Source organism: Cydia fagiglandana, chromosome 8 (assembly GCF_963556715.1).
Source record: "Cydia fagiglandana chromosome 8, ilCydFagi1.1, whole genome shotgun sequence".
Classification (NCBI taxonomy): Eukaryota; Metazoa; Arthropoda; class Insecta; order Lepidoptera; family Tortricidae; genus Cydia; species Cydia fagiglandana.
In genome coordinates this window covers 3,645,395-3,671,579 of record NC_085939.1, presented here as the reverse complement: position 1 = coordinate 3,671,579, position 26,185 = coordinate 3,645,395, and the positions used below count along the sequence as shown (strand labels likewise).

The window sequence follows — 26,185 nt, the reverse complement described above, 5'->3', positions numbered from 1 at the left end:
TAAAATTACGTTTCTCTTCCTTGTGGTATATAGGTAACCTGTTCTCTGTAAACGCAACGTAGTATGGAGATCGTTAATACGAGTATGTACAACGTCCGTGAATCCCGCACGCTGGGCTTGTTTCAGTAATTAAAAATACCAAGAATGGTAGAGTAGAAGTTACGGCCACTTCTTGTTGGCGTAATTATCACCTCCGGTTTTAACGTTAGATAAAACTCATTGTGTGTAATTAACGTCTTCAAACGGCATCCTGATGTGTGTCGATTGACGATAATTAATCTTCCCATGTATTAACAGCGGCCGCCATTATTGTTCTTGTCGCCATAGCTCGCATTCTACTAGATTATTTATACGGAAAACGTTATTCACATGACATTTAATTAGAGAACGTTGCTGTATATTATATATTTAACTGGATACGTATAAGGAATTAATGTAATTGACACCAGTTTTAATGGAGCTTTTATACGGAGTAGGTGATTACCGCGGGCCATAAGAAGTGCAATTCTGCGGAGTTGACGAAGCGCAGAGCCAATTTAATTTACAAAGTTGTCGGTTGGGTTGGGATTAAGCGGAGCTAGACGCGCCTTGATAATGACGTGCGCCGGGGCATCTGTCACCGATCTGCACAAATCGGTACCAACTAGCCTTCTTGGGCCTGCATCCGTCTCGTTTAAGCGATGTCTACATTTAACTCTCTCGCGGACGTTTACTGCCTTTTTACTTTTTTAATAGGTTGTATGTTTTTTAATACAAGTAAGTAAAAGTTAGTAGGTACCTATAATGTTTTTCTTTGGATCCTATTTATTTTACCTTATTATTTTTGGTTTACTACTTATTATTGGTTTTACCGAGTATAAAGCTTGAACACGCCAAAACGTGGGCACACATTTTTGCTTATAAATTTTGTAAAGGGTGGTTAAATTTTATTTCTTTACTTAAATTAAAATCGCTATAGTATGAGGAACATATGATACCACAATAGTTGTCAATTGTATGATTCGTTTTCATGATAACGAGCTTTAAACAATAACGGAGCGAAATCACTTTGCACCAATAGCATTGGAAAAGTCGATTAGGCTAAGGAAACTTGTGAAAATGTTAATATATCGAGGATCGATTAGTTTTTGTGTTTTTGAAATGTTGCGGAGACGTCAATGAATGGAAAGACAACCAGAAAGCAGAAAAACACGAGATACAAATGAGAAAAAAAAAGAAACTAGGAACATACAGCGTTCTTAACTTCTTACATAAAGACCGAAACCTAATTTTTCTTATGTTACAAAAAACGGACAAATATCTCAAATTTATGTACAAAAAGAGAAGTCAAGTTAGATTAAGAGCTAGCAAGAGCTTATCTGCTCCCAAAATAGTGGTGCTAAATGAAATTTGTATGCAAAATGTAGGATATTAAAACGTTTGATCATTTTTAACGTATTTGAGCGTGTTAGGTGTTAGACGATGGTTCTATAGAAATACATACTTCAAGCAATACACAAAATAAAAAGTTTGACTTCTATGAGTTGCTAATACATTCCCGAAGATTGCAAGATAAAAATAATGCTAAGTATCCCCATTATTTATGGTTGAGCCAGCTACTTGTGATTGCATCAAGCGATGCCGTTAATTGATTCGCATAAGGGACATTGACTATAGAAATATATGCAAGAAACATTTGCGAAAATGACCTAAACCTATTTTAAAGAAGCCACAGCTCACAGTTACTATTTTGGTAGCATTCATCGTGTTATCATTACACTATACTTAACAGTGACGAAAGGGTATTAACATGATGGACATGCTGACAATGCCAAAAGGGTACTTTTGGGGGGATGGTAATAAATGAAGGCGGATGGCAATGGACTGGGCCCATATCAATGAATATTTGAAAAAGACACCTGTTAAAGTTATATTATCAACTTATCCGCAAATAACTCTGGCTTGGACTACTTAAACATACAGTAATCATGTCGTGCAAAGTGCCTGTGTCCTGGTCATCACGAAGTCTGTGACATGTCAAATCCTGAGGCTGAAATGATAGTCTAGTATATTAGCATGATAAACTATAATATTTTCAATTATATTCAATATATATTTCGCTCCATTAGACCTTTATTTTCTATTTATTTGTAATTTTATGTGCCCACGTTTTGGCGTGTTCAAGCTTTATTTCTATTACTTATCTGGCTTAAAAACGTCTATAGACGTTACTTTAGTTATTAATGCCTTTTTCCTGTCTCAACCTATAAAAAAAAAATTAAAACTAGTTTGTTTTTTTCGCCGTGTCTAAAACTTGTTTTCTTTTCTATTTCTTAAACAATGCGTGATCGAAGCTTTGTCAGTAAAATACTTAACTTTGTTAAAGTATTAATCTCAAAACATTTAATTTCCTACGTGGTTGTAGAAATAAATGTATGGAGTAATAAAGTACTATAAGGAAACATAATGAAGTAATGGAAATTTATCTCGATACTTCTATGGTATTTGACACAGTATAGCACAAGCTTCTACGTAGCTTAAAGTATAGGATGTTTGTTTTGTATGCGTTTGGATTGCTAATTCCTTAGGAGATAGGAGAAATGTCTATGAGTAGTCATTGATGGCTGCTCTTCCCATTTATTGACTATGAATGCTGGTGTACCCCAGGGATCAATGCTATCTCCTACAGTTTTTGCTGCATACAACTGTTTTAACAGATATCAGTACCTGCCGTCTTGGATTAATATTACCAGGGCTTGCTCAGTAGTCATTGAAACCAGAGTGATCCAGAGAGGTTGTAACTAGGTTCCACCTTTGTGAGTGTCTACGCTAGTATAGTAGCCTCTGTAAGATTTAAAACATACGCCCTTACCCGTTACCTGCTTACTGCGATACTGCGATAGTAATTATAAACTTTTCTAATCATTAACGGTATTTATGGTGACAATGTGTTACCCAAAGAATTCGTATTAGTGTGTAATACGGCGATGGCAGGATAGGCGCGAAACTAGTGGCTTAATAACACAAGTTTGCCGAAGGGGGTGCGAGTTAAAATTCCGACGGACTCGCTCGGAGTAATTACACTGAATACCGACGCTTGCACTTTGTACAACCATGTGGATGCGGTAGGCATCAACCCTGTGTACTGTTACGGTAATTTCCGTTAGCATCCCTACCTATGTACTGTTATTATGGCTATACAATAGATTATACCAGCTCTTTAAACAAATCAAATAATTTTTTTTTACAAAATAACGACTGGGCGCCAAAGTTACCCATTTTGATTTTTTTTATAATTGTATTATATTAGTAACTAAAAACTCATAACGTATATAAGTAACTCATACGTTGAGGTTCATGCAGCGGCTACAGGTTGGCCTTGCCAAGGTATTATTAGAAATATGCGTGAAAACAATAACTCACCTTCAGCAGTCAAGTAAATAACCTTGTCTTGGGTTACAAGAGGAATCTTATTTCTTTACTAATAACCTCTTATCTAAATTATGTTTCTAATGTCCGATAGCTATCGAAAAGGTAGTTAAGTGCTTTATTTTTGAGTGAGAAGATATTATTTATCCAACTAAAGGTAACCTTCAGGAGTTATTTAGGTATGTGAAGGAAAATAAACAAATAAAACTTATCTGCTATTTTAGGCTACCCACGTAAATATAGCAACTTAGTGCTTTAAGGTGACAATGACAGCGTTTATTAATTAAATGTATACATAATGTGAACTAATTAAATTAAATTATAATATTACGATATTAAGACTAAAGTTAAACATAGAAATAAAATTAAAAACACACTCGCAATCACGTTAAGTAACATGTCAACAATAGAGTATATTCAAAGTTCTAAGTGCTATAAGTACTCGGCTAAGTCCTAAATCTATATAAAAGTTTTTTTTATAGTACCTACGTATTCATCATCAACTTTATGATCTCGGCATTAACGTAAAACCCTCGCAGTACTATAGTGGCTCGTGAAATCTTGCTAATGGATGAGGCGAGCCGATGCTTTTGCTACATTAAAAATATCCATCTAATCTCAGAGTCGATTTAGCTAAAACATTCCCGATCCATGCCCGCGCGGAAATGGGACGTCTCGCCCACTTATGACGAGCCCGGTGCCACTTTCGCTGCTAATTTGAGGTTTAACTTTCGTTTGATTTGTTGGTAAGTCTAAATTTAAATAAAACACCACATTTGGATCTGATTTACTTAGTTGTTGATGGTTGCTCTTTTCATCTATCAACGAAATGCTGGGGTGTCCCAGGGATCTGCACTACCCCCTACACTTTCACGCCGCTATTCGTTGAATCCATGTTTATATTAAAACCTAGATCGAATTATAATACCTTTATACTAATTATTGATTTTATTAATCCAGTTGTGAATTTAATCTTGTAACCATTTAGTACTCAATGTCGGTGAATTTCCGATCTAGCGACTTTATCATACAGTTACGTTATTAAGTAACCTATCAGCTGTGCTACTGCACCACCAATACCAATACAACTATTAAAATTAATTCCTTTAATTACTTACCTAAATTACACATTACACAACTATACAAATGTACCTACGTCAATTTATTCTGCATTGCAAAAATATATACCTACTTATTACTGCATTAGTTTATTTAAACCAAATAATGACACTATTTTGCCACGGGTAGTTAAGAAGTTATCTAAGAGCCTATTTTGCTTCAGTAAAATAAGATTACCTAAATCCTACTTACATCAACTCATTCAAACTAATGTTTTCAATTAACCTCGTTCTCTTTTAGAGTCTCGTTTACTCTTAACCAGCCGTTAACATACAACGCAACCGGCCCTAAGTAGGGAGGTAGATGGTATTTATTCAGCATTACAAAGCAGGCACTCTCTGTTGATGCGGCACTGACATATCCGTTAATGCTTTTTCCATTTCCCCGCCACTACAGGCTCTGTCCCCTCTCTCGGCTTGACCGGGGATGTTTGTGATCATTTTATCTGTGACTTTGATTTAACACAGCCTACAGATGTGTAAGTTGCGGAATATTTCCAAAAAAATAGGTTTACGGAAATTACAGAAAAAATTCACAGGAAACAAAGGAAATTTTCATTTTGGAAATGAAATACTACTACGAATAAAAAAAAATGAGAATCAAGAGGGAAATGGGTTAAAAAAATAGGAATAAGTGTCCCATATTTTCTGTGACTTTTTTGACTCGTTTTTGCATACATTTTGTATGGAACGTACGGATAAAACTGACACATGACATGAATTTTGTATGACAATCAATAGTAGAAATAAAGAAATTATAGACTTTTATCTGACCACCCACAAAAACGTGTTTTGATCTACACTATTTTAGGTATCTGGGGCATCTGGGCCCTGAGCCCAATCTATCAGAAAGGGTGGTTTAATAAATGTTAGGGTACTTTACTTAGGGAGTACAATGGAGGGTTAGGGACAGGTAGAATGGAACACGAGAAATGGTGTACCTAATTAAAAACGTGTTCAATAAATATAAACACTGATAAATCAATTTGATTATAGATTAGCGAAGCTCTTTGAGTAACTTAGTTTGACATTCTTGCGTGAAAAAACGGCAAACAATGGGGTTGGCAACTGTTAAAGGTTTGCATAGATGGCGCCTTCATAGCTTGCCCCTTTTTCTATGAGATTTGGCTTAGAGAGCTGGCATCAGGGTATTAAAAAAACAAAAATTTGACACAATTCTAATAGGGATTGACAGGGCAAGCTATGATGGCGCCGTCTGCTAAAAACTTCGACCGGCCAACCACATTGAATGCGGTTTGAATATCACTTACGGTTGTTATAAAAATAAACTATGTTCGATGCCTATGGTAGGCCAGTATAGTACAAACAGCTATCAACACTCCTAACTGTACATCGGTGGACTGCACCTTAGTCATCATCATCATCATCATCTCAGACTATATACGTCCAACTGCTGGGCACAGGCCTCCTCTCGAGCGCGAGAGGGCTTGAGCTATAGTCCCCACGCTAGCCCAATGCGGATTGGGGACTTCACATACACCTTTGAATTTCTTCGCAGATGTATGCTGGTTTCCTCACGATGTTTTCCTTCACCGAAAAGCGCCCGGACCTTAGTACAAAAGGCATAATAAGGTCCACCAACGTACAGTTAACAGTGTGGGCAATGGTACTTACCAAACATTAAAGGTAATCCTAAAATTAATCAAGACAAACAAGGAAACATTACAAGTAACAAATACATTAATGTAATTTCTCACGTGCTTAACAAAACAAGTAGCTGTAATTAAGGCTATAAAACGAAAGGTTGTATAGCGAAGCAATCAAAACTGTAATTCGCAAAAAAGCCAACGAAGTGGGGTTAGGGTGGTGACACAGATCACTTTACCTATTAGACGGTGACCATAGTCTAATAAAACATGGTCTTCTCTTCCCAGAGTGACACAAGCCTACGTCATAATAACATGGCCGCTATATATAGCGCTATCGCATATTATCATATAGCGCTGTCGCATGATGACGTAGGCTTGTGTCAGTCAGGTGACCTAGAAAAGACGGGAAGAGAGTACCAGGCGGAGTATATTATTATCCCAAGTAACACAACGTAGCTGAATATTGTTTGAATAATAGAGCATGCCGTACTTAATGCTGAATAAGGTAGCTGTATAACAGTTGAATAAGCGTTATACAGACGTTATACAGAAGGTTTGGGCGCAAAGTGGGCAGTGCCCACGCCGCTTATTTCTGAATAACAGTAATGTAATAGCTATATAAGTGTATGCCCACACATTGAATCGCTGAATAACACTTGTATAGAGGCTGTCAAAAGCTTATATACCGCTTTTAAACCAAAGTTATCCAGCTTTGTACACAATGAATCAGTTATTCACACGTTATGAAGCTTTTGGTTCCAAAGTGCATTTTTACAGAAAATATATTCAGATATTTGTGTTAAATCAATGATTTGTCTTCCATTTTAATTTGTGAACTCGTGTCAAAGTGTAGTTTCTGCAGTGAAAACTTACAAAATAAGGAGGACATCACCCATATATTTATTTGATGTTTACATAACTTCAATTTCATTGCGCATGCGACTTTACTGTTAATATATATATGCATTTTATTTAAAATTTTAAAGCGCCGCGTAAATAATGCACCGTTTCAAAAGTAAATATAGAAAATTTACTTCTCCACATTTAAATTTGTAATTTTTCTGCGGTGTTTAGATGTTTTAGTGATAGAAAATGTACTTTAACAAGTTATGCTACGATAAAACTAGTTTTATAAATGAATAAAATGGGTTTTTCAGTTCATTTTCAATTCCTATATAATTGTAGAGGTTAGAAAGTGAGCAACCGTAATGGCGTCCGACTGTGCTGAATATAAGCTGCTGCCACAGCTATTATTGTGCTAATTTCTGAATAAGCATTCACATTATTCGCGTTACTAAGCAACATGTTAGATAATAATGGTCTTAACACAACAAGTTTTGAATAACATCAGTATAATAGTAATTGTTTTCTCAATCTTAAAGCCTATTAGGGTTCTATACACAAATAGTAAAAACCACATAGATCCTCACTACTTTGATGATAAAACATTATAGGTATGTAACACGGGCAATATTCAATCCTACTTCCCACTAATATTATAAACGCGATATAATATATAAGTTATATGATAAATCTGGGGGCACGGCAGTTTACACAGTTATTTTTTCCATTATCAGTTCCGACAAATATGTAGTAGGTAAAGGTAACGCAAAGATGTACGACGTGAGTACGAAGATGTATATAGTATGAGTGGTATGGTTACGAGTATGGTATGAATATGAATATGGTATAGGTGCGAAGGTGAGGGTATATCATTCATTCATTCATATTAGTAGCGGGTATCACGGGTATGACTACAATTAAGTATAGTTTGATATGGGCAGTATTGTTTAGGTATGAGTACGAGTACAGTGTGGGATGGGTATGAGTAGACCCACTTGAAAACTAAAAACAGTCTGTTCAAAATCGACAGGAGAATCGATTTCGCTATGAGGGTGATTATTTTATTTTTCTCATACCCAGTCCAGTCTACAACTTTTTAATGCAACAATATGAATAACTAGCATTTGACACATTGTTTGCCAACTAACGACAACCTTAAATGGCCATTGGTAAACTTTATCTCGTTGCAGTAAGGTATGAAAATGGTCAGTTAACAGTGGTTACGATGGTAACTAGCAATTGTTTTACGTCATTAAAAGTAGAGATGCAACGGATAGTTGTTTGGCCGGATTCCGGATATCCGGCCTGGACACTGGCCGAATATCCGGTATCCGGCCGCCGGATATTCGGCCGGCGGAACTATACCTACATTTCGGTTTTTCAGGTGCGCATTCTGCAGGTTTGACCTGTTTCCTAGTAAACGTTCGCGCGGACTCATTTCTAGGTTCGAAATGAGTGCGCGTGCAAGTCAGTGGAATGATTAAATTGTTTTAAAATAATAAAAAAGTACGATTATGACCGTGTCTGTTTCTTAAATCCAATTTGTTTACTCCGAAATCATGCAATGTTACTATCCGGTATCCGGCCGAATAGAAGGTCACTATCCGGTATCCGGCCGGATAGTAAAATAGTGGCCGGATAGGCCGGATAGTAACCGGATATCCGGTGCATCTCTAATTAAAAGGACTATGCATCTTGTGTAAAATAACCAATCGAAGAGAATTGTTAAGAAAACTAAACCTCGATTTTTTAAATAATGGTTGGATTAAAGAATATGCGTATTTATTCTTGATGCGTTCAAAATAAAACAAAAACACGCTTAAGCTCAAAGCAATCAGACTCAAGTAGCACTGTTGACCGTGTATAAAGCTACGGAACCCTCTCCACTGCGCACTTGTTGATACTAAGCAGTAGTTTGAATAGCGCTTCTCATTGCGTTCATTTTGCAGCTTTTAGCAAGAAAATATAGTATATGTGTACTAAAATCGCTATAACTTAACTATAAGTGTTGTTTTAGTATTTATTATTCAGACGTTATGTCAATAAAAGCCATAATTAACCCATATATGCAGCTACTGAATAACAAATAATATGTGGATTTTATTACAGCTTCCAGTAATAGCGTCCACCTTTATTCAAAAACTAGCGTTAAAACAGAAACTGCAACCGCTTTTATACAGTTGAAAGTCTTCACCGACGCTTCTTTTCAGCATTTAGTAGCCACTATCACATTTTTCTTAATATTGTCTGCTTAAAATCATACAACACAGAATATATACAGCTAATTGCTGCTAATGCTGCTATTATGCAGTTTTTAGTAACCACAAATGCTTTAAGCTGAATAATGTCTAAGTAACTGTGTAAGAAATAAGTATTATTCAGCTTTAATATGCAAAACCGATACTATGCAAAATTTATTCAGCATTTATTGGTATAAAGGCCCCACTAGGCCCACATATTTTCTTATTCCGAATTTAGTAATTTCCACCGCATATACATAAAATTTATGCAATCTTAATTTGAATAAGATGATAATTTTACTCTATTATCCTGCTTGTGTGTTACTTGGGATACCATGAGGTGACAATTGTCCAAAAGTGACATTCGGATGACGACTTTAGCAGTTACTGTTGCGGCATGAATGCAGCGGCGTTTCCGCAGGCGCTGTCACAGACAATGGCTTTTATAAAATGAGTGACAGTTTGAACGTTCTAGTCGTGACACTAGTGACACAAACTGCAACTGCTGCAGAGACAGTCGCAACGCTCGCGTCAACGCTTGATCAGTAATGTTGCAACAATAACGCCGCTGCAGTTGTCATCCGATTTACATGAGAAACCAAAGTGACTTAACAGAGCGCCTATGGATGTTGACTGCGAATCTTCGTAAAGCGGAGTTCAATAGAAATAAAAAATAAAATAAATAAAACAAACAAAATGAAATTAAAATTTTCTATGGGATATAAACATACTGCTTTTATATTTTTCGAACCAACTATTATTTTCAAACTACGTTGTTTTTTTTCTACTAACGTAAATGAAAATGAACATGAAAAATGTTTATTTGTTAACAAAGAGGGTACAGTTGTAAAGGTTGGAGTCTTCTAGTAAGTATAAAATACTTGTGACAGAAGACCTAAATGGCTTGCCAGACTAAAATTAAATTCAACGCGGAATCTATGGGATAAGTGTTCTACGAGTGTTGAGTTGAGGGAACTCATTGGAGCCCTCGAGTGGTTGGCCGCTGCCCTTTTGATTGCGCATTATTCGCATTTATACAGTTAGATCGCTTCCTAGATTGGTGCTATTGTGATAGTGTTATTCGTTGGGAGGAGTTTTAATTAAAAATGCTTGTTTAGAGCGCTTAATGCTTCGAATGCACTTTCATGGACTTTGTTGGCGTCTTATACCTCTAGAGCTTCTAAAATGCATAGAGTTCTGTCGTTTGAGATATTACATCCGGATTCAGCAAATGATGTTCTAAGTAAAGAAATCAACATTTTTGAACAGAAGGTAAGATTGTTTTATTTATTGTGGGACCCTTGCTAGACGTCATTTACCTCTGTTCGAAATGCATAGAATATATTGACCTTTTGTTGTAGTACTAGTACCTACATATATTAGGTACAATCGTGTGCCTTTGTCCATATCATTCTTTTCCGAATTTTCTAAAGCTTGAAAAATTGCCATTATAATGGTAAACAAATACCACTTACAATAAGTATTCAATTATTAAACACAAATGAAACAATTGTAATATTTAGCTAATATTCTTGTTAAGAATTATTGTAGAAAACTGAGTTAATCCAGAAATGGAGGCGCTATCTCGTCCGGCCGCAGCGCACCGACCTAAATGGACATTACTCACGGCTCAAGTATCCGATTATATAACACGCAAAATTTCAATTACAACTTGTAATTAGTTTTTCGAGAGTTTTTCTTTCAGGAAGGGGGGATGGGGGCGCGAGTGAGAGGGCATGCTTGCATCCTATTTTCACATGCAGCGCGCTTGAATAATGTCCATGCCACTTATTTGATTATTTTTATGCAATCTGCGCGGGAAAATGGAGGTTTTATTTACACCGTCTGGTGTTAATTAATTTTACGAAGTTTTTACCTGTTGAGGTTATGTTTCACTCACTTAAAAAGCATAAATAAACAAGTGAATGCTTTTAACATGAATACAAATATGTAATTTGTGGAAAGAAGTACTTTTATATCGGTGGAGCTCTTAAAGACTAAGAATTTTTATTAGAGGTAAGTGTCAAGTATGTGTGTGTGAATGATTTTAATAAAAAAAAGGCTCTGGGGAGGAGGATATTAGGTACCTACATACATGCATTTATCTTTATAAGTATGTAAATTATCTTCTCCCAGTACCCATAGTACAAGCTTATATTTTTTTATTTATTTCATTTATAAAGGGTCGTACTATTGTGATAAGTCGATGTCGTCGATGATGATGAAGGGGTGCAATTTACTTCGGAGATAATCGGGCTGTAATCTACTAAATAACCAAAAAAATACGTCATATCCAACATTATTTAATCATTTTTAAAGCATATGTAATCGTAATAAGACTTTGATTTGATTAGTCGGGCCAATCCCCGTTGCCAATGTTTTTAAACTATTACAAATTGAACTAAAACGTAATAAAGTTGTCACAACATTAGCTTTCCTATATTTGGTCCCATTGTGATTCAATTAATCGGTGTTCCACTTACCCACGCGTGTGTGTATACGTGTAATGCGGCAGTGTGAGTCTGAGTATATTGTTCGGCGACCCTTTCTCGAGGATTGGCAGCGTCGCCGCTGCCCGCTAATGCACGGAAGCCGGGCCACGCGAATTAATGGCAAGAATAATGGCGATCCCATTATGGATTGCCGCCAACATACTTTAGCCATGAAAAGAACCGAAAGTTACATTTGCGATACTCTGAATATCAGTATTCAGGCGCCCCCCGCCACGTCGGCACACGAGTCGTGGAGTCGTGTGGAGGTACTTTGGTTTGGGGAATCGCTCTTTAATTATTTTTAAATACATTTGTATTTAAAAAAAAAAACATGACTTAAGTACAAAGTTTTATAGTATTTCTTGGGACTTTCAACTTACAATTTATATAAAATTTTGTTTATTTAATAATGGAAAGTCAATTATCAATTTATAAGAATAGAAATTCAAATACAAATCCATTCAAGACCAGGTTTCAATTGCTTATCGTAAAAAAGGAAAACAAAACGTACTTGGAACGTAAAACGCCCCCTAAAGTAAAATCGCATCACTTTCTGTACACTTAATTCATAGATAATTACCCACTTTCAGAGCATGAGAAATGAAAAGTTTATTTAACTCTCGTGCCTTTTGAAATCCTCGCAACGCTCACGATTCCATTCGATTAATTAATTATTTTTTTTCTTAAATGTAGAAGAAAGAAGTCTTTCACTTGGTCGGGTATCTGCAATATAATCAACTACTTTGCAACTTTAAAAACTTTTACTTAGGTACTTTCAATAAATCCTATAATTTTATTGTGGTCGTCTCAACATAAAGCATTATTCTTTTGCCACCGTCCTTGATGTGCGACTTTAGAACGGAAAAGTCTTTTAAAACTGCTTTTAAGAAAATTAAAGCATTAATGGCTGCTGTATCTAAAGGCCGGTACAGACGGACTGCAACCCGACTGCAGGTTGTAAGGTTGCTGCGGTGGTAGCGAGCAGTTCGCATACAAGATGCAGTGTGTTAATGTCTATTAAGTCTTCAGTAAAATCTTAGACTGAATTCACATTGGATTCCGAATCGCACTCCGATGTGTGAGCCGGACAACGATACACACGTTCATAGAGCTGTTTCACTCACACATCAGAGGGACGTGCGGGTCCGCATCAGTGTGATAACCGCGTTATTGTGAACTTCGTCAGCGTTTGCGGCTTTGCGAGTAAAAAATAAACGGCGGGAAGAAGTGCATGTTTTGAAATGAACGTTAGACGTGTTGCTTCCCTGTCACACTTACGTACGAATTTATAAGCGCGAGAGAGAGGCAACACGTCGAACGTGGTTCGCGGTAAGCCCTCTGATACGGAACGTCTGATAGGTGTCTCGGGGGACCACAGAGCGGGCTCCTTCTTTGCGCAGAGGTTGAGTCTGGCGGTGCAGAGAGGTAACGCCGCCAGCATTCTGGGATCTATGCCAGAAGCAGGGGATTTGGGGGAGGTATTTTATATTTAGTAGTATTTTAGTTTCAGTCCCTTTAGGTTTTAAGGTTTAGTTTTAAGGTATTAATTTTTTATTTATTTTTTAATATATTAATGTATTTTTTTATAATTTCCTCTTATGTAATAAATGACTACTGACCCATACTTTAAACTCGGGTAAATCCATATGTGAGATCATGCGATTTTGGTATTACGAAAAGGTAATAGGATAGATATTTGCTGAGAGGGTCCAATTACCCGAGTTTGAAGGAACATTTTAGCCATTTTATGTCACTGATGAATCAAGCGTTCGGGATAGTTCGGGATTCACTAATGGGTAATTTATTAACTGTTTTATTCAACTTGGGGCCCGATTCGGATTTTGAAATAGATGTCTATCTTTTAGACATCACCAAGATACGATAATGATATGTTTAAGATCTAAACTGTCAAATTTGACATTTGCGCGATTCTGGAGATACTCTTGAACGATTTCCACAGGATATGACTTAGAGATCCAATTCACATCTAATAGATATCTTACTCTATCTAACGTAAAAGTGACATTGGTAGCCCGAATTGCGCTGCAAAAGGGAAGTAGTTGATATCTAAACTATAACGTATCTAGAATGGATCTAGTACGTGTCGACTCTTGTGAATATCTTGAAGTTCGAATACGGCAGATGATCACTGTAAAGGACGACTCTCGTTAGACCGGCCCGTGTCTGGGCCGGAGCTTCCGGCGCTTACTTTTCTATGACGTGAAAGGCGATCACGTGATGCTTTCCATAGACAACGATGCTCCGGGTCGGACACAGCCCGGTCTAACGTAAGTCATCCTTTATGCTTCGTTTCTCAGTGCCGCTTTTCTGCTCTTACAGGTCGAATTTCTAGGCGATTTTCGTGAAATCCCATCCCATCCCAGATCCCATCCCATCCCATTCAGGGATAAGTTCGCCTTTGTTGTATTTAATTGACTCTGTAACTGTGTTTCTCGTGTTTTTTTTTTATTTCTATGTACAATAAAGTAAAGTAAATACATACAATAGTAAATCTATACATAATTAAATAATTATGTATATAAAATTCATTTGTCGATATTTTCTTTGTATCAAAATGGTTGCGCCATAAGAATTCGCGTTTTCACAGAGATAAGAATTATTAATCGAAACCCTTAGATCGAATTTTCGCTCTGCTTTGCTAATGTTAAAATTGCAAACATTAGCAAAGCAGAGCGAATATTCGATCTAAGTTTCGATTAGGTCTTATCTCTGTGAAAACGCGCATTTTTGAGGTTTTTATACGTTATCCGAGCAAAGCTCTGTCTCCCAGATATTTAGACTTATTGCTTATTAGAGAATAGTCTTTTGTAGGAGCTTAGAGCAGCAGCGGTGCGAGGCTCGTTACTTTCGATGGGCCGTCTTCGCAGTTAAATGTAAAACAGTACTCTGACTTCATTCATTTTACATTATTATTAAAGCCGATGAGCCGATTGACGGTGACCGACCTGCGAAGAAAGTTTCAGGGCTTGAATAGTGGTGAATAACATTTATTTGCTTGCTTATCACAAATCTATTTTATGTTACGGATGAGATTTTCTATTATATTATCGATGTTTTCTATTATTTATCATGAATTTAAATTATTTTATTTTATTGTTAGTAACTTACCTCAAAAACCGATGCCAAAACAACTGTGTTATTCAGCTGACATCTGCAACAGGATTACTGTTGCAGCGTTGACGCAGGCGGTGTCTTTGTTAATTTCTTTAATTAAATGAGTGACTAATTGATCGTTCCAATTGCGACAGTAACGTCCCAAGGACAGCAACGCATTTTGTTAAATTGGTAGTGACACCACCAACGTCGCAATGTTGCATATCGTCGTTGCGCGTTTCAAAGCTGAAAATATGTGTTCGATTTTTGATTGACAAATAGTTACCTAGCAACAAAATACTTAATATATAGATTCACTTGATTATGATCTTTCACATATAAGATTTAGTATGCGCAACGACTATGTAAAGACGATATACTGATTGTTGTATACACCGTGCACGCGCCCCAGCCGGCTGCGGCGCCCAGCGCAGCGCCGGCGCCGCTAATTGCCAATTTGTTCGATCCTTAGATCTGATATAATGATGCGAGTTCGTTTATTTAAATGATTCGATGGAAACTCGCGCCTCGTGCAGCGGTTCTCAAATAAAGGGTTAACAGCGACGCTACCCAAGGCTGAAAACGTTTTGTACGAGAATGGGGAAGGCCGGTAAAAGCAAAATGTATATGGCACTCTTCTACATTATATGCCTATACGATACTGTAACTTTTACAATCACACAAGGCTCAAGGCAATTTTGTTAATTTAGTTCTTTTCGGAAAGCGTTGGATTAGATACCCTTTCCGGAGCTATTTAGGACAAAATATTGGAGTTTTGATTGCAAAAAATACTTAATCAAAGTTTATTGCCGTTAAATGTGACTTTGCAAGAACCATCGATCGTTGGAAATGTCATCATGACAGTTGCCTTCCCCATTGCCTTTTAAACAAGGATAATGACTTTTTAAGGTAAATATCACGTCCGAGCTGATGAATATTTATTATTAATTAACAATATTCGTAATTAAATTCGACAACTTGTTTACATCATGTAAATTGTGTTGACATAAGTTATAATTTCCGTCTCGCTTCGTGGCTTGAAGGCAATTATTTTTCATGATCGATTGCTCGTTCGATTAATGCTCAATTAAATTAGGATGATACATCAGTTACAGGCCTATTCGGATTTCGAGATAATCACAAGATCTAGAGACGATTTAGAGATCAACTAGATCTACATTAGATACAGGGAATGCAAATCGGTTATTTTCGGTTATTTTTTGTATGGAAATAATCGGTTATTAACCGAAACCGCGGTTATTTCCATACAAAAAATAACCGATTTTCATTCCCTAATTAGATATCGACTAGATGTGACTTGGTTATCTAAGTCATAACTTGTCGAAATCGTTTAAGAGGACGTCCAGGATCGCGGAAACGTCAAATTTGACATATCTATCTTACAAATATCTTTAAATTATCCATATAGTACCTTGTTGAAATCTAGTAGAAATCTTATTCATTTTCCGAATCGAACCGTTAGAGTCGGTGCGGAAAGAGAAGAGTTGTGAAATGTATGGGACCCAATACATTCTACGCCTCTTCTCTTTCCGCACAGATTGAACAGGACACATGTTTACCCATAATGTTTTGTGTTTGTCTATTTAAGTAAGCGAATATTTTTTGTATAGTCAATTAATGATAAAAAGTATGACGGCCTGTCACAGGGAGTTGATATAAAAACAAATCACAAGATAGTCAATATTTTAACTAGGTATGTATATGTTATGTGTACCTACTTGAATTAATTAAATTAAAAAAAAACTTATTGTTTTTTTCGATATCAAAACTTACCAGGCAATTTTTGGTTCATAATGATTATTAGATAAGTGTTATAATTATAAGACCTTCGAATTAATCTCACGTATGAAAAACATCAAATATTCCACCATTCTTTATAAATAAAATAACGGTAATGCAAGAAAAAATTTACATTTTTCATACAAAACCTAGGAGCAGCAATAATAAAAAAATGCGTTTTTGTAAACTTATATACCTATTACCTACGTGTTTAAGTGTTGGTAACATTGTATACAATCTACTTATTTAGTACGTATTTATAAAATTGGAAACTTAATGGTAAGTACCTAGTTCTAAAAGTCGATTTAGTAAAAGCTAGAAACACCATTTAAAAATCTCATTAAAAACCATCTGAAAGTAAGCCTCGACCCAACGACACAGCGCTAACCCCATCGGTCGTCTTAATGACCGACTGCGACGTCGTTTTCGTTAATTAAAGGCAAACAAAGCCTCCACTTCGTTATGATCAAACACATTAGCAGGGATTCGCTACCACTTACTGCTATTTGCCGCCGCCACTGATCTTGCAAGCATTTACTCTGCGAATAGTGATGGCAAAAAACCTCGAGTCTGTACTCGAGCTTGATAGAGGACTCTACTCGGGTTTTATTTTTTTTAGACTATGAATACGGATGAGATTCTCTATGTTATGTTATTAATGTTTTCTATTATTTAAGTAATTACATATAACTATATGTATATATAATTGTACCTATATATCGATGTCTAGAACCGACAATAGAAACCTAGCGTTGTTGCGTTGTTGTAGCGTTGGATTAGGTCAAGCTGTGTAAAATTGTCGTATAAATAATATTTATTTATTGATTTGCTGCCGCCACTGATCTTGCATTTACTCTGCGAATATTGATGGCAAAAAATCTCGAGTCTGTACTCGAGCTCGATAGAGGACTCGACTCGGTTCTTTTTTTTTAGACTATTCATCTATAGTTAAGGAACGAGTTCTTTTAAGACAATTTGTTTAGAGACTTGATGATCTATTCCGTCTGGATCATAATTTAGTTAGGTATATTAAAAAATCGCGAGACTCGGTTACCTAATAGTCTTCATATTAGGTAGAATGATACTTAACGTACGATCGAGAGACGTGTTTTTTGTAAATATTTTGAAGATCCGAATGAAATATACTATATGTAAGTGCTCGAGAACACTTAACATTTAGTGTCAATCGTGTGTAGGTTTTGGTACCAAAGCCTATAGCAATTCTATTATACTCTCGAGTTTGTAGAATTATCATAAAATAACGAAGACTTCTTATTACAAGATTTTTTAGGGTTCCGTACCCAAAGGGTAAAACGGGACCCTATTACTAAGACTTCGCTGTCCGTCCGTCCGTCTGTCACCAGGCTGTATCTCACGAACCGTGATAGCTAGACAGTTGAAATTTTCACAGATGATGTATTTCTGTTGCCGCTATAACAACAAATACTAAAAACAGAATAAAATAAAGATTTAAATGGGGCTCCCATACAACAAACGTGATTTTTGACCAAAGTTAAGCAACGTCGGGAGGGGTCAGTACTTGGATGGGTGACCGTTTTCTGTTTGCTTTTTTTTGTTTTTTTTTTTTTTGCATTATGGTACGGAACCCTTCGTGCGCGAGTCCGACTCGCACTTGCCCGGTTTTTTTAAATAACTCGAACCGTTTGACTTATGACTTATAAAATCAAGTTCCGACCAACACTAGACCTGAATTCTCGAAATGGTATTTGTGTAATACGTCTTGTCAGTGTTACCCTAATGTACAGATTAGGTAAATAAGAAAAGTATTTTGTTAAGACGGGTCATTGTTTGAGTGTTTAAGCCGTAATTCGTGGACGTGTTAACGATGACTCACGCTAGACCGGGCCGGGGCCGGGCCACAGCTTCGGGAGCTTCGTTTTCTATGGAAAGCACCACGTGATCACCGATCAGCCGTCATAGAAAATGGGTATCGTCTTGGGTCGTCCCATTCGTTTTTCGTGAAGTTCTTAAATTAGTCCTATTCTGCTTTCTTCACCCATTCTACATTCATCACAATCGTCGGTGGCTTTCAATGTAGAATGAGTGACGAAAGCAGAATAGGACTAATATTAGAACTTGACGAAAAACGAATGGGACGACCCAAGACGATACCAGAAAATGATGTGTCGGACGTCTCGGCCCAGGCTCGGGTCGGTCTAGCGTGAGTCATCCTTTATACCTAACACATTAAAAGTTTAATCGTGAGTTGCGGGCGTGACAGCGTGAAATCCGATTACGGTGGTCATTAGTTCCCAGTAGAAGACTAATTAATACAACGTTTTGAATAAAGCTCACGGCGCAAGAAAAATCAGAAATTTAATTAAAAAAGTTTAAGTGAGTTTTCACGGGCGAGCGTGCCGTGTCTCCCAATAACTCAGGCTAATTCCTTACTTTAATGTTGCCGAATTCTTTACCCATGCAAGAATATTATCCACAGGTACCTACGTAATTCCCTATAAGTTTTAATTCAATAAATTCGGGACACGCGCGGTAATTCTCAAAGCGATTTAGAAGGTATTAACTTTGGTGCACGCTTAATGTAACCGGGTAGATTAGTGATTTGTGTTGCTCGGAATAATTAAATTAATGCTTAAGTAATTTACTGTCGTTTATATGTCCGTTAGGTCTTTATTAATATTTTATAAATTTAATTATATGTATCTACCTCTAAATGTTGTTCCACTCATGATGTTGTTAACTGACATTAAAATCATGTTTGTAAGGATCATATTTGACATGGGTTGCTGAATAGGTACATTTTCCAGTTATTGTTGACCCTGAATAGTGGTATGGTTATTTGGGTCGATTATAATTTTCTTGTAAATTTTTCGTCCAATTTCAATTTGGTGAATAAGTATATAGAGAGAATTAAAGCCCTCTTTAAAATTAAGTCATTCATATGGATTAAGCCTATCGACAATTAATCGTTTGTTTGGGTTGACATCTGAATCATCTGATTCTGTTAATTCTGTATGAAGTTAATCTCATTACTAAATTAAGCTTATGATGAAATTAATCTTTTAACTGACAGGTAGGTATTCCGCAAGCGCTTTGATAGGGTTTTTAATGGGATTAATTCTGAAACCAAGCACTTAATTGTGTCTGTTGTCATGGTAACGTCTTTACCACTCCATGTGACATGATTCATAAATTGTCAAAACAGCAATGTCTTATGTTACGATTTTGTATTAATGGTCTGCAAATATTAACCTTAGATCATGGAACATAAGATTTATATCACGTTCTCGAACTAATAACTACGACTGATATCAACTTAGTTTGCACTCAGTCACTAACCTCTATTTGCAATTAATTCTATATCGGGTTAATCTTTTACAAGCTCAACCGGTGATTGAATTAATTCGAATCATGAGGTTTCTCAAAACAAGCAAAACTCGATTAAAAATCTTGATTAGGGTAAGCGGTTCCGGTCCCTGCATTAAGTTAAGAAAACGTATGAAATTTTCATAACTTAACGGAAAATTACATTTATTTTTGGTCGGTATTTCGAATTGGTATTTCGTGTTTATGCCCGGAGTAAGAAGCTCCTTAAAACCAATTTTTATCAAAATCAGACGACAATAATTGGCCACAAAATAAAAATCGGCCCATTGAAAAACGTGTTTTGGTCCACCAATTAATCTCATTTTGATATTAACGGGACGTGTAAATATAGTGTTTTTACGACACAACTTATTATAGTAGTTTTTTTTTTCTCATAGCGTGGGTAGGGTGTCAGCTGTCATCTCAAAACATAGATATTTTGCGATTATAGGTACTCGTAAATGGGGGATGTAAGGCAATTAAAACACTTTTGTTGAATCATTAAATAAATATATTTATTTACATAGTAACTGTGAAATGAAGCATTTAGCGTAAACGTCCTAGTGCTGGATAGTGTCCTACTGTGCCAATAGTTACCATTTTCAATCTAATTCCAAGCATTAGACAGGACAAGCTGTCTGCCATACACTAGGACGTTTACCTCATTCTGTCGATGTTGACGAAAGATCGAAACATTTATTCTAGCCAATATTTGCTAACTAATGACAGTGAATATTTACATAAATACAACATCTTATGTAGCCGTAATTTTTGTTACGCTACTCCGACTTTAGAAATCTTTAAACTTTTAAATATTTCTTTTATAATTTGCGTAACACAAATTTAGCAATTTATGGAATGATGTTGGAACATTTGACACGCGAAGAACAGTCACTGAAGCCATGGCAGGAGATAACACAAAGGATGAAACGCCTTAAACAGTTAGTTTTCTAATATTTATACAGAAATGTACTTAACTAACCATTGCACCACTTCAGAGTATAATTTATATCACTATTATTCGATTTATAAACAGCTCTTAATCGTTCTGGAGATAATTAAATTCTATGAACGGAAACTTGTCTTTGGTAAAATAACATCAGTACACCTACTTAACCAAATCAGGGAAAAATAAAAAAAATAATCAAATTATCCTCAATATAAGTTCATACCTTGTATGATAACAATATTTAGGGTTATTAAAGTACAAACATTTCCATAACAATGAGATCGATCAACAATTATTTTAATACATCTTAAGTGCGTGGACCTGAATCGTTGCATGCGATTGTTACAACTATCATTGTTTAACATTATTTTTACATTATGCGACAGTGTGTGTTAAAATTGATTGCTTTTATAACTATTGTATGATACTGCAGAGTTGGTAAAGCATAGAATATTGCACCAGCGCATACTATAATGTACCGAAAAAGTTGATATGAATCAGACTGTCACAAGCAATACTAAGTGTCAAATTTTACTGTTTTGGAATTTTATATGTGTATCCCAAATTCTCAACTCCAGGCAATAATTATATATTTTTGAGACGTAAAATGGGCCCTTGTTATTGCTTCTGAGTGTAATCCGGTTCGGTTGAGAGTGCTACCCACGCAGCGCGCGGCTCTCTGCTATCTTAACATGTAAACAAGTGCTCAAATCGTATACATAATGGAAATATCGTGTTCTGACAACGCTATCGCGACTCATCCCGGACATTTTGTAAAGTGGCCGCATTTCCATAGTCGCCTTCTAGACTAATGTACCCGTGCATTCATAAAATATGCTCGCTGGTGTCGCGAAGTAAATCCACACGTCGGCGCCTTTGCGATTCGGAATTTAAAAAACTTTAAGTTTACAACTCAAATAAAATAAAACAATGCAGTAATTTTGGTGATGGTTACTTTACAATGAAAAAGAAGAATCGGGTTTGTCACGTTAAATTTATTTGCGGTGTTTTCGAGAATTGCCGGGTGCTTGCAGAGTCGAATACGTCCGCCTCAGGGACGAAGCTCCGACGGCCAATGCGTCCCGCCGACACTAGTGGGGTTTCACCTTAACAAAACATTTTAGTTAATATTTTATTACTAAGTTTATGATGGACTCCCACCCACAAGATGGACGGACGACCTTGTTAAAGCCGCCGGAAGACGCTGGATGCGGGTCGCTTCCAACCGGTACGAATGGAGGTCCAAGGGGGAGGCCTATGATAGTGGACGTCTTATGGCTGAGATGATGATGATGACTAAATTTATGAAGAACCTTCCCGTATACAAGGTATACCTACTAAGTTTTAAACAATAATCTATGTCCGAAATTAGAATATTGTAGCTTTCAGTTCTCAATGAAGCGCTTTCGTAGAAATCGTCAGTTATACAAGCCTTGAGTTTATTTTGCTATAAGTACTTAACATCATGGGAGAGACTGAAGGTCACAGACTCCGTTGGTTGGGCCACCTTGAGAGAATGGATGAAGATCGGAACGTGAAAAGAGCATACCTGGGCCGTCCAGCAGGAAGACGTCCTATCGGACGCCCCAGATATCGCTGGTGCGACATAGTGGAGGCGGACCTGCGCGAACTTCGAGTCAGCAATTGGCGAGAGGTCGCACAGGACCGGGAAAAGTGGCGATGTATTGTGTCGGAGGACAAAGTCTCATTTTGGGTCGCTGAGCCAACGGAGTAAGTAAGTACTTAATATTATTTTATTTGTTTTACTTGTATTAGAGAAACAGCATTCAAGTATTTTTAATAAGTAGAGTCGACCTAATTTTCATTAGTAAGTATATATATATGTCGCAGTCGGATCGTATAATCCGCCGTATTACATTACGGCTAGCCGTTTTCAAAAACAGGGGCGTTTTGAAATGCGGCGGTTTAACGATTAGCCGTATTGAATGCGGCTGAATGAGAATCCGCCGGAATGTATTCGGCGCCATACGTTCTTCAACACGGCTAGCCGTAATGTAATACAGCGAGTCATTAGCCGCCGCTTTGACAGTTTTTAGTTCCCATTTTTAACACTCGTGGCGCTGCCTGACAAACGCTGGGGTGTCCATCAAATTGAGTTTGTCGGACTGTATCTTTTCAAAAAAAAAATTCCTTCTCAACTTAACTAGACGGAGCCCCGCTTCGCGGGGCTCCTATTTCTGAGCGGTTTGCCCTTCGGGCATCTGAAGCTACCTAACGAACCTAACCTACCTACCTATTGATTAAGTGAGACGTCCGTGAAAACATTACACTTTGGGGAAAAAAGCGTAGGTAGGTAATTAGGTTAGGTTCGTTAGGTAACTTCAGATGCCCGAAGGGCAAACCGCCCAGAAATAGGAGCCCCGCTTGCGGGGCTCCGTCTATTTAAGTTGTGAAGGAAATGTTTTGGAAAAGAAACACATGTAGTGCGGTGGGACCATGGTAGAAATAAATTAAATTGCAAACATTGTCAAACTCCGGTTACGTAGGCGACCGAAAGAACTGGTCACTCTACAATGTACGATGCGGCTAAACGTGGGCCGCCTTATTGAAGAACATATCGCAGTGACAATCCGGCTAATCGTCGTACCGCCGCATTTCAAAACGCCCCTGTTTTTGAAAACGGCTAGCCGTAATGTAATACGGCGGATTATACGATCTGACTACGACATATATATTATTGAAGTATACGCCTACATTTAGACGCGCTCAAATTACTATAAGTATTTACCTAAGACAGCTTATTTCAAGTATATTTTGAGGAGGATAACAGACAAGTATTCTTGAATATGAAAATAGGTTACTAAGAACCTATAGAATATTACAATGATAATTGAAATAATAGTCATGATTAGTTAGATTCGTACGTAGGTGAATTATAAGTAGGTAGACAATTAGGGTAATCTGCTGCTTGCAGACCAAAGACAGTAGCGTCTCCCTATCCTTGCGTAAAGCAGCAGCGCCGACTAAGCCCAAAGTTTAGGAAATACTAGTGTGCGGATTCTCTAAAAACCCTTCTTAAAGTGACAGTCCATTTCAAACGACAGCAGCACTACCATTCATTTTACTATAGAAATTGACAATAAATAACACCGATGCGTTCGTACTAGTAGTGCAACTGCGGTCAGAAATGGAATGTTACTCCTAAGAGGACATTCGGATGACGACTGCAGCAGTGTTACTGTTGCGGCGCTGCAGTGGCGTTGCCGCGGGCGCTGTCACTGTCAATTTATTTGATAAAATTAGTAACGTTCTAATCGCAGCAGTAATGCGGCAACGAATGTCATTCATTTCATCAAGAATAGTGACAGTGACAGCGGTAATGCAGTTGCCATCCAAATGTTACCTTTTGTAAGGGCTGATTTAGACGGCGCGCGAACTCGCATGCGATTTTAGTTACATTGCGGACTGTGGATTACGTCCAATTCAACCGACCAATCAAAACCCTCAATGGTATGAAACTCGCATGCGAGTCCTCGCATCGTCTAAATCGGGCTTAATACTGATAGGTACCAACCGAGGCGAGAAGTCGGCGCGGCATCGTCGGTCATCGCGCGGCGTCGCAGACGTCGGGGTCGGGCGGGCTGCCGTACCCGCTGGAGGCGTCGTCTGCTCCCGCGCAGTTCCCGCCGTCCTTGTCCGCGGCGGCCGCGCCGGCGCCGCAGCCCGCGCCGCCGATGTAGCCTGCGCTGGGCGACTGCAAAGATAACTGACATTCAGTCTGGCTGTAAGTGGTTTTAGCTAAGGGCAAAGGCGATTAGAGCGTAGCGCTTTTACACCAATGATGCGTCAAGCAGCAGTTAGCAGCAGGCGCTGACTAAAAAGACGACGACGCTTGGGAAAACCTATATGTTGGGCGGCCTTTAGCGCTTTATTTAATTGTGTAACTATAAAATATTACACATACTATGCCAACAGTTTGGAAAGTTAACTAGTGTTATTGTCAGTGCTTACACAGACAGATTTAATCGATTAATAGGATTCACGTGACTGGAAACTTAATCGAACATTTTACTCGTATTATACAGCTTCGTCCCACCTCAACATGCTTGTCATTATACCTGTCGTATTGCAAAAGGTAACGGTTTTCTGATGATTTCCATAATTAGGTATGGTATACATTGTTCTGATAGGTATATCTAATAAGCTGAGTTAAACGTATACCCTCATGCTGGTATAATTGTAACGGTGCGTGTAACGAAGCGTTACACTATCGACCTTCATACTATTTCTGGCACCATACAAATTCTAAATTCCTTTTTGAAATTCAAATCCTATTCCAAATTCCATTCAATGATTTTTATTTTCAGTTCGATCACATACTTTGATCGATAAACATCATTTTATCTAACGGACTGTACTTCCCAAGTTTCTAAACACGACCGTTTAAGTGTGATTTTTATTAGTAAACGTAATAATTCATAAGTGCGTGCAGTTCAGTATAGTGCTCGTTTTGTGGCCCTGCACACCTTCCAGATATATATCTACATCATCACCAAGGCACATATTGTAAGTTATTTGATTTCTAACCTTCTGAATTACGAAAGTGTTTTTATACATACCTATCTGTTAACACGTAACCTGTATTGTTACAGGTGCCTTTTTATATAATTAATAAATACCCATCATCGCCCTGGTTCCCGACTTTGATTACCTTCCATCATCCTGGTGAGGCTCCCATCTGCCCCCTCACACTGGCGCCATCAACGTGATCAAACCCACCCGCCCTACGACGCAGAGCAGCCCTTCTCTTCGTGCCTCCTCCGCTACGCTCGTGCTCCTACTCCACGCCGACGCCTGCTACTTTTTGAAGACATATTTTTTTTTTATCAATTTTATATATCTTGTAATAGTTAGCATAAGATTTTTTTCAAAATTCTAAAAGGTTATAGTCGACCCAACTCAAATTTTCACAATATCTCTCGGCCTAACATCATTTTATTTAATTTTCTATTTTACAACCAACCTTTTATCTAATCCTCAACCGTTTAACCAAAATTCCCCCCTTAAATAACCAATTACATATACCTATATCTATATCTATTTTCTAATCCCTATTATGCCAGCGTCCTACGCTTTTTGTCGCGCCACGTAACAAAACTCTTAACATAGTGATTACACAAAACATCTATCACATACAATTACACAATCCAAGATTTCCACTGAAATCTCACAAATTGGTTTCAATCCTAAGTGTTTTTAAAACTCCTTGGAGTCACTGAAGTGCGAACCAATCCTGACTTACGGC

The 26,185-nt window shown here is 37.4% G+C and overlaps 1 protein-coding gene across 1 annotated transcript in view; it reads right to left on the bottom strand.

Moving 5' to 3' along the window:
• Positions 1-21,728: 21,728 nt before the first annotated feature.
• LOC134666485 (LIM domain only protein 3-like) overlaps positions 21,729-26,185 on the bottom strand; it is an 88,705-nt gene continuing 84,248 nt past the window's right edge. Inside the window, exons 7-8 of the mRNA XM_063523666.1 lie at positions 24,455-24,634; positions 21,729-22,025 (exon numbers count right to left, since the gene is read on the bottom strand). Of these exons, the coding sequence (XP_063379736.1) occupies positions 24,485-24,634 (150 nt within the window). The 3' untranslated portion in view covers positions 21,729-22,025; positions 24,455-24,484. The remainder of the gene's footprint in view (positions 22,026-24,454; positions 24,635-26,185) is intronic.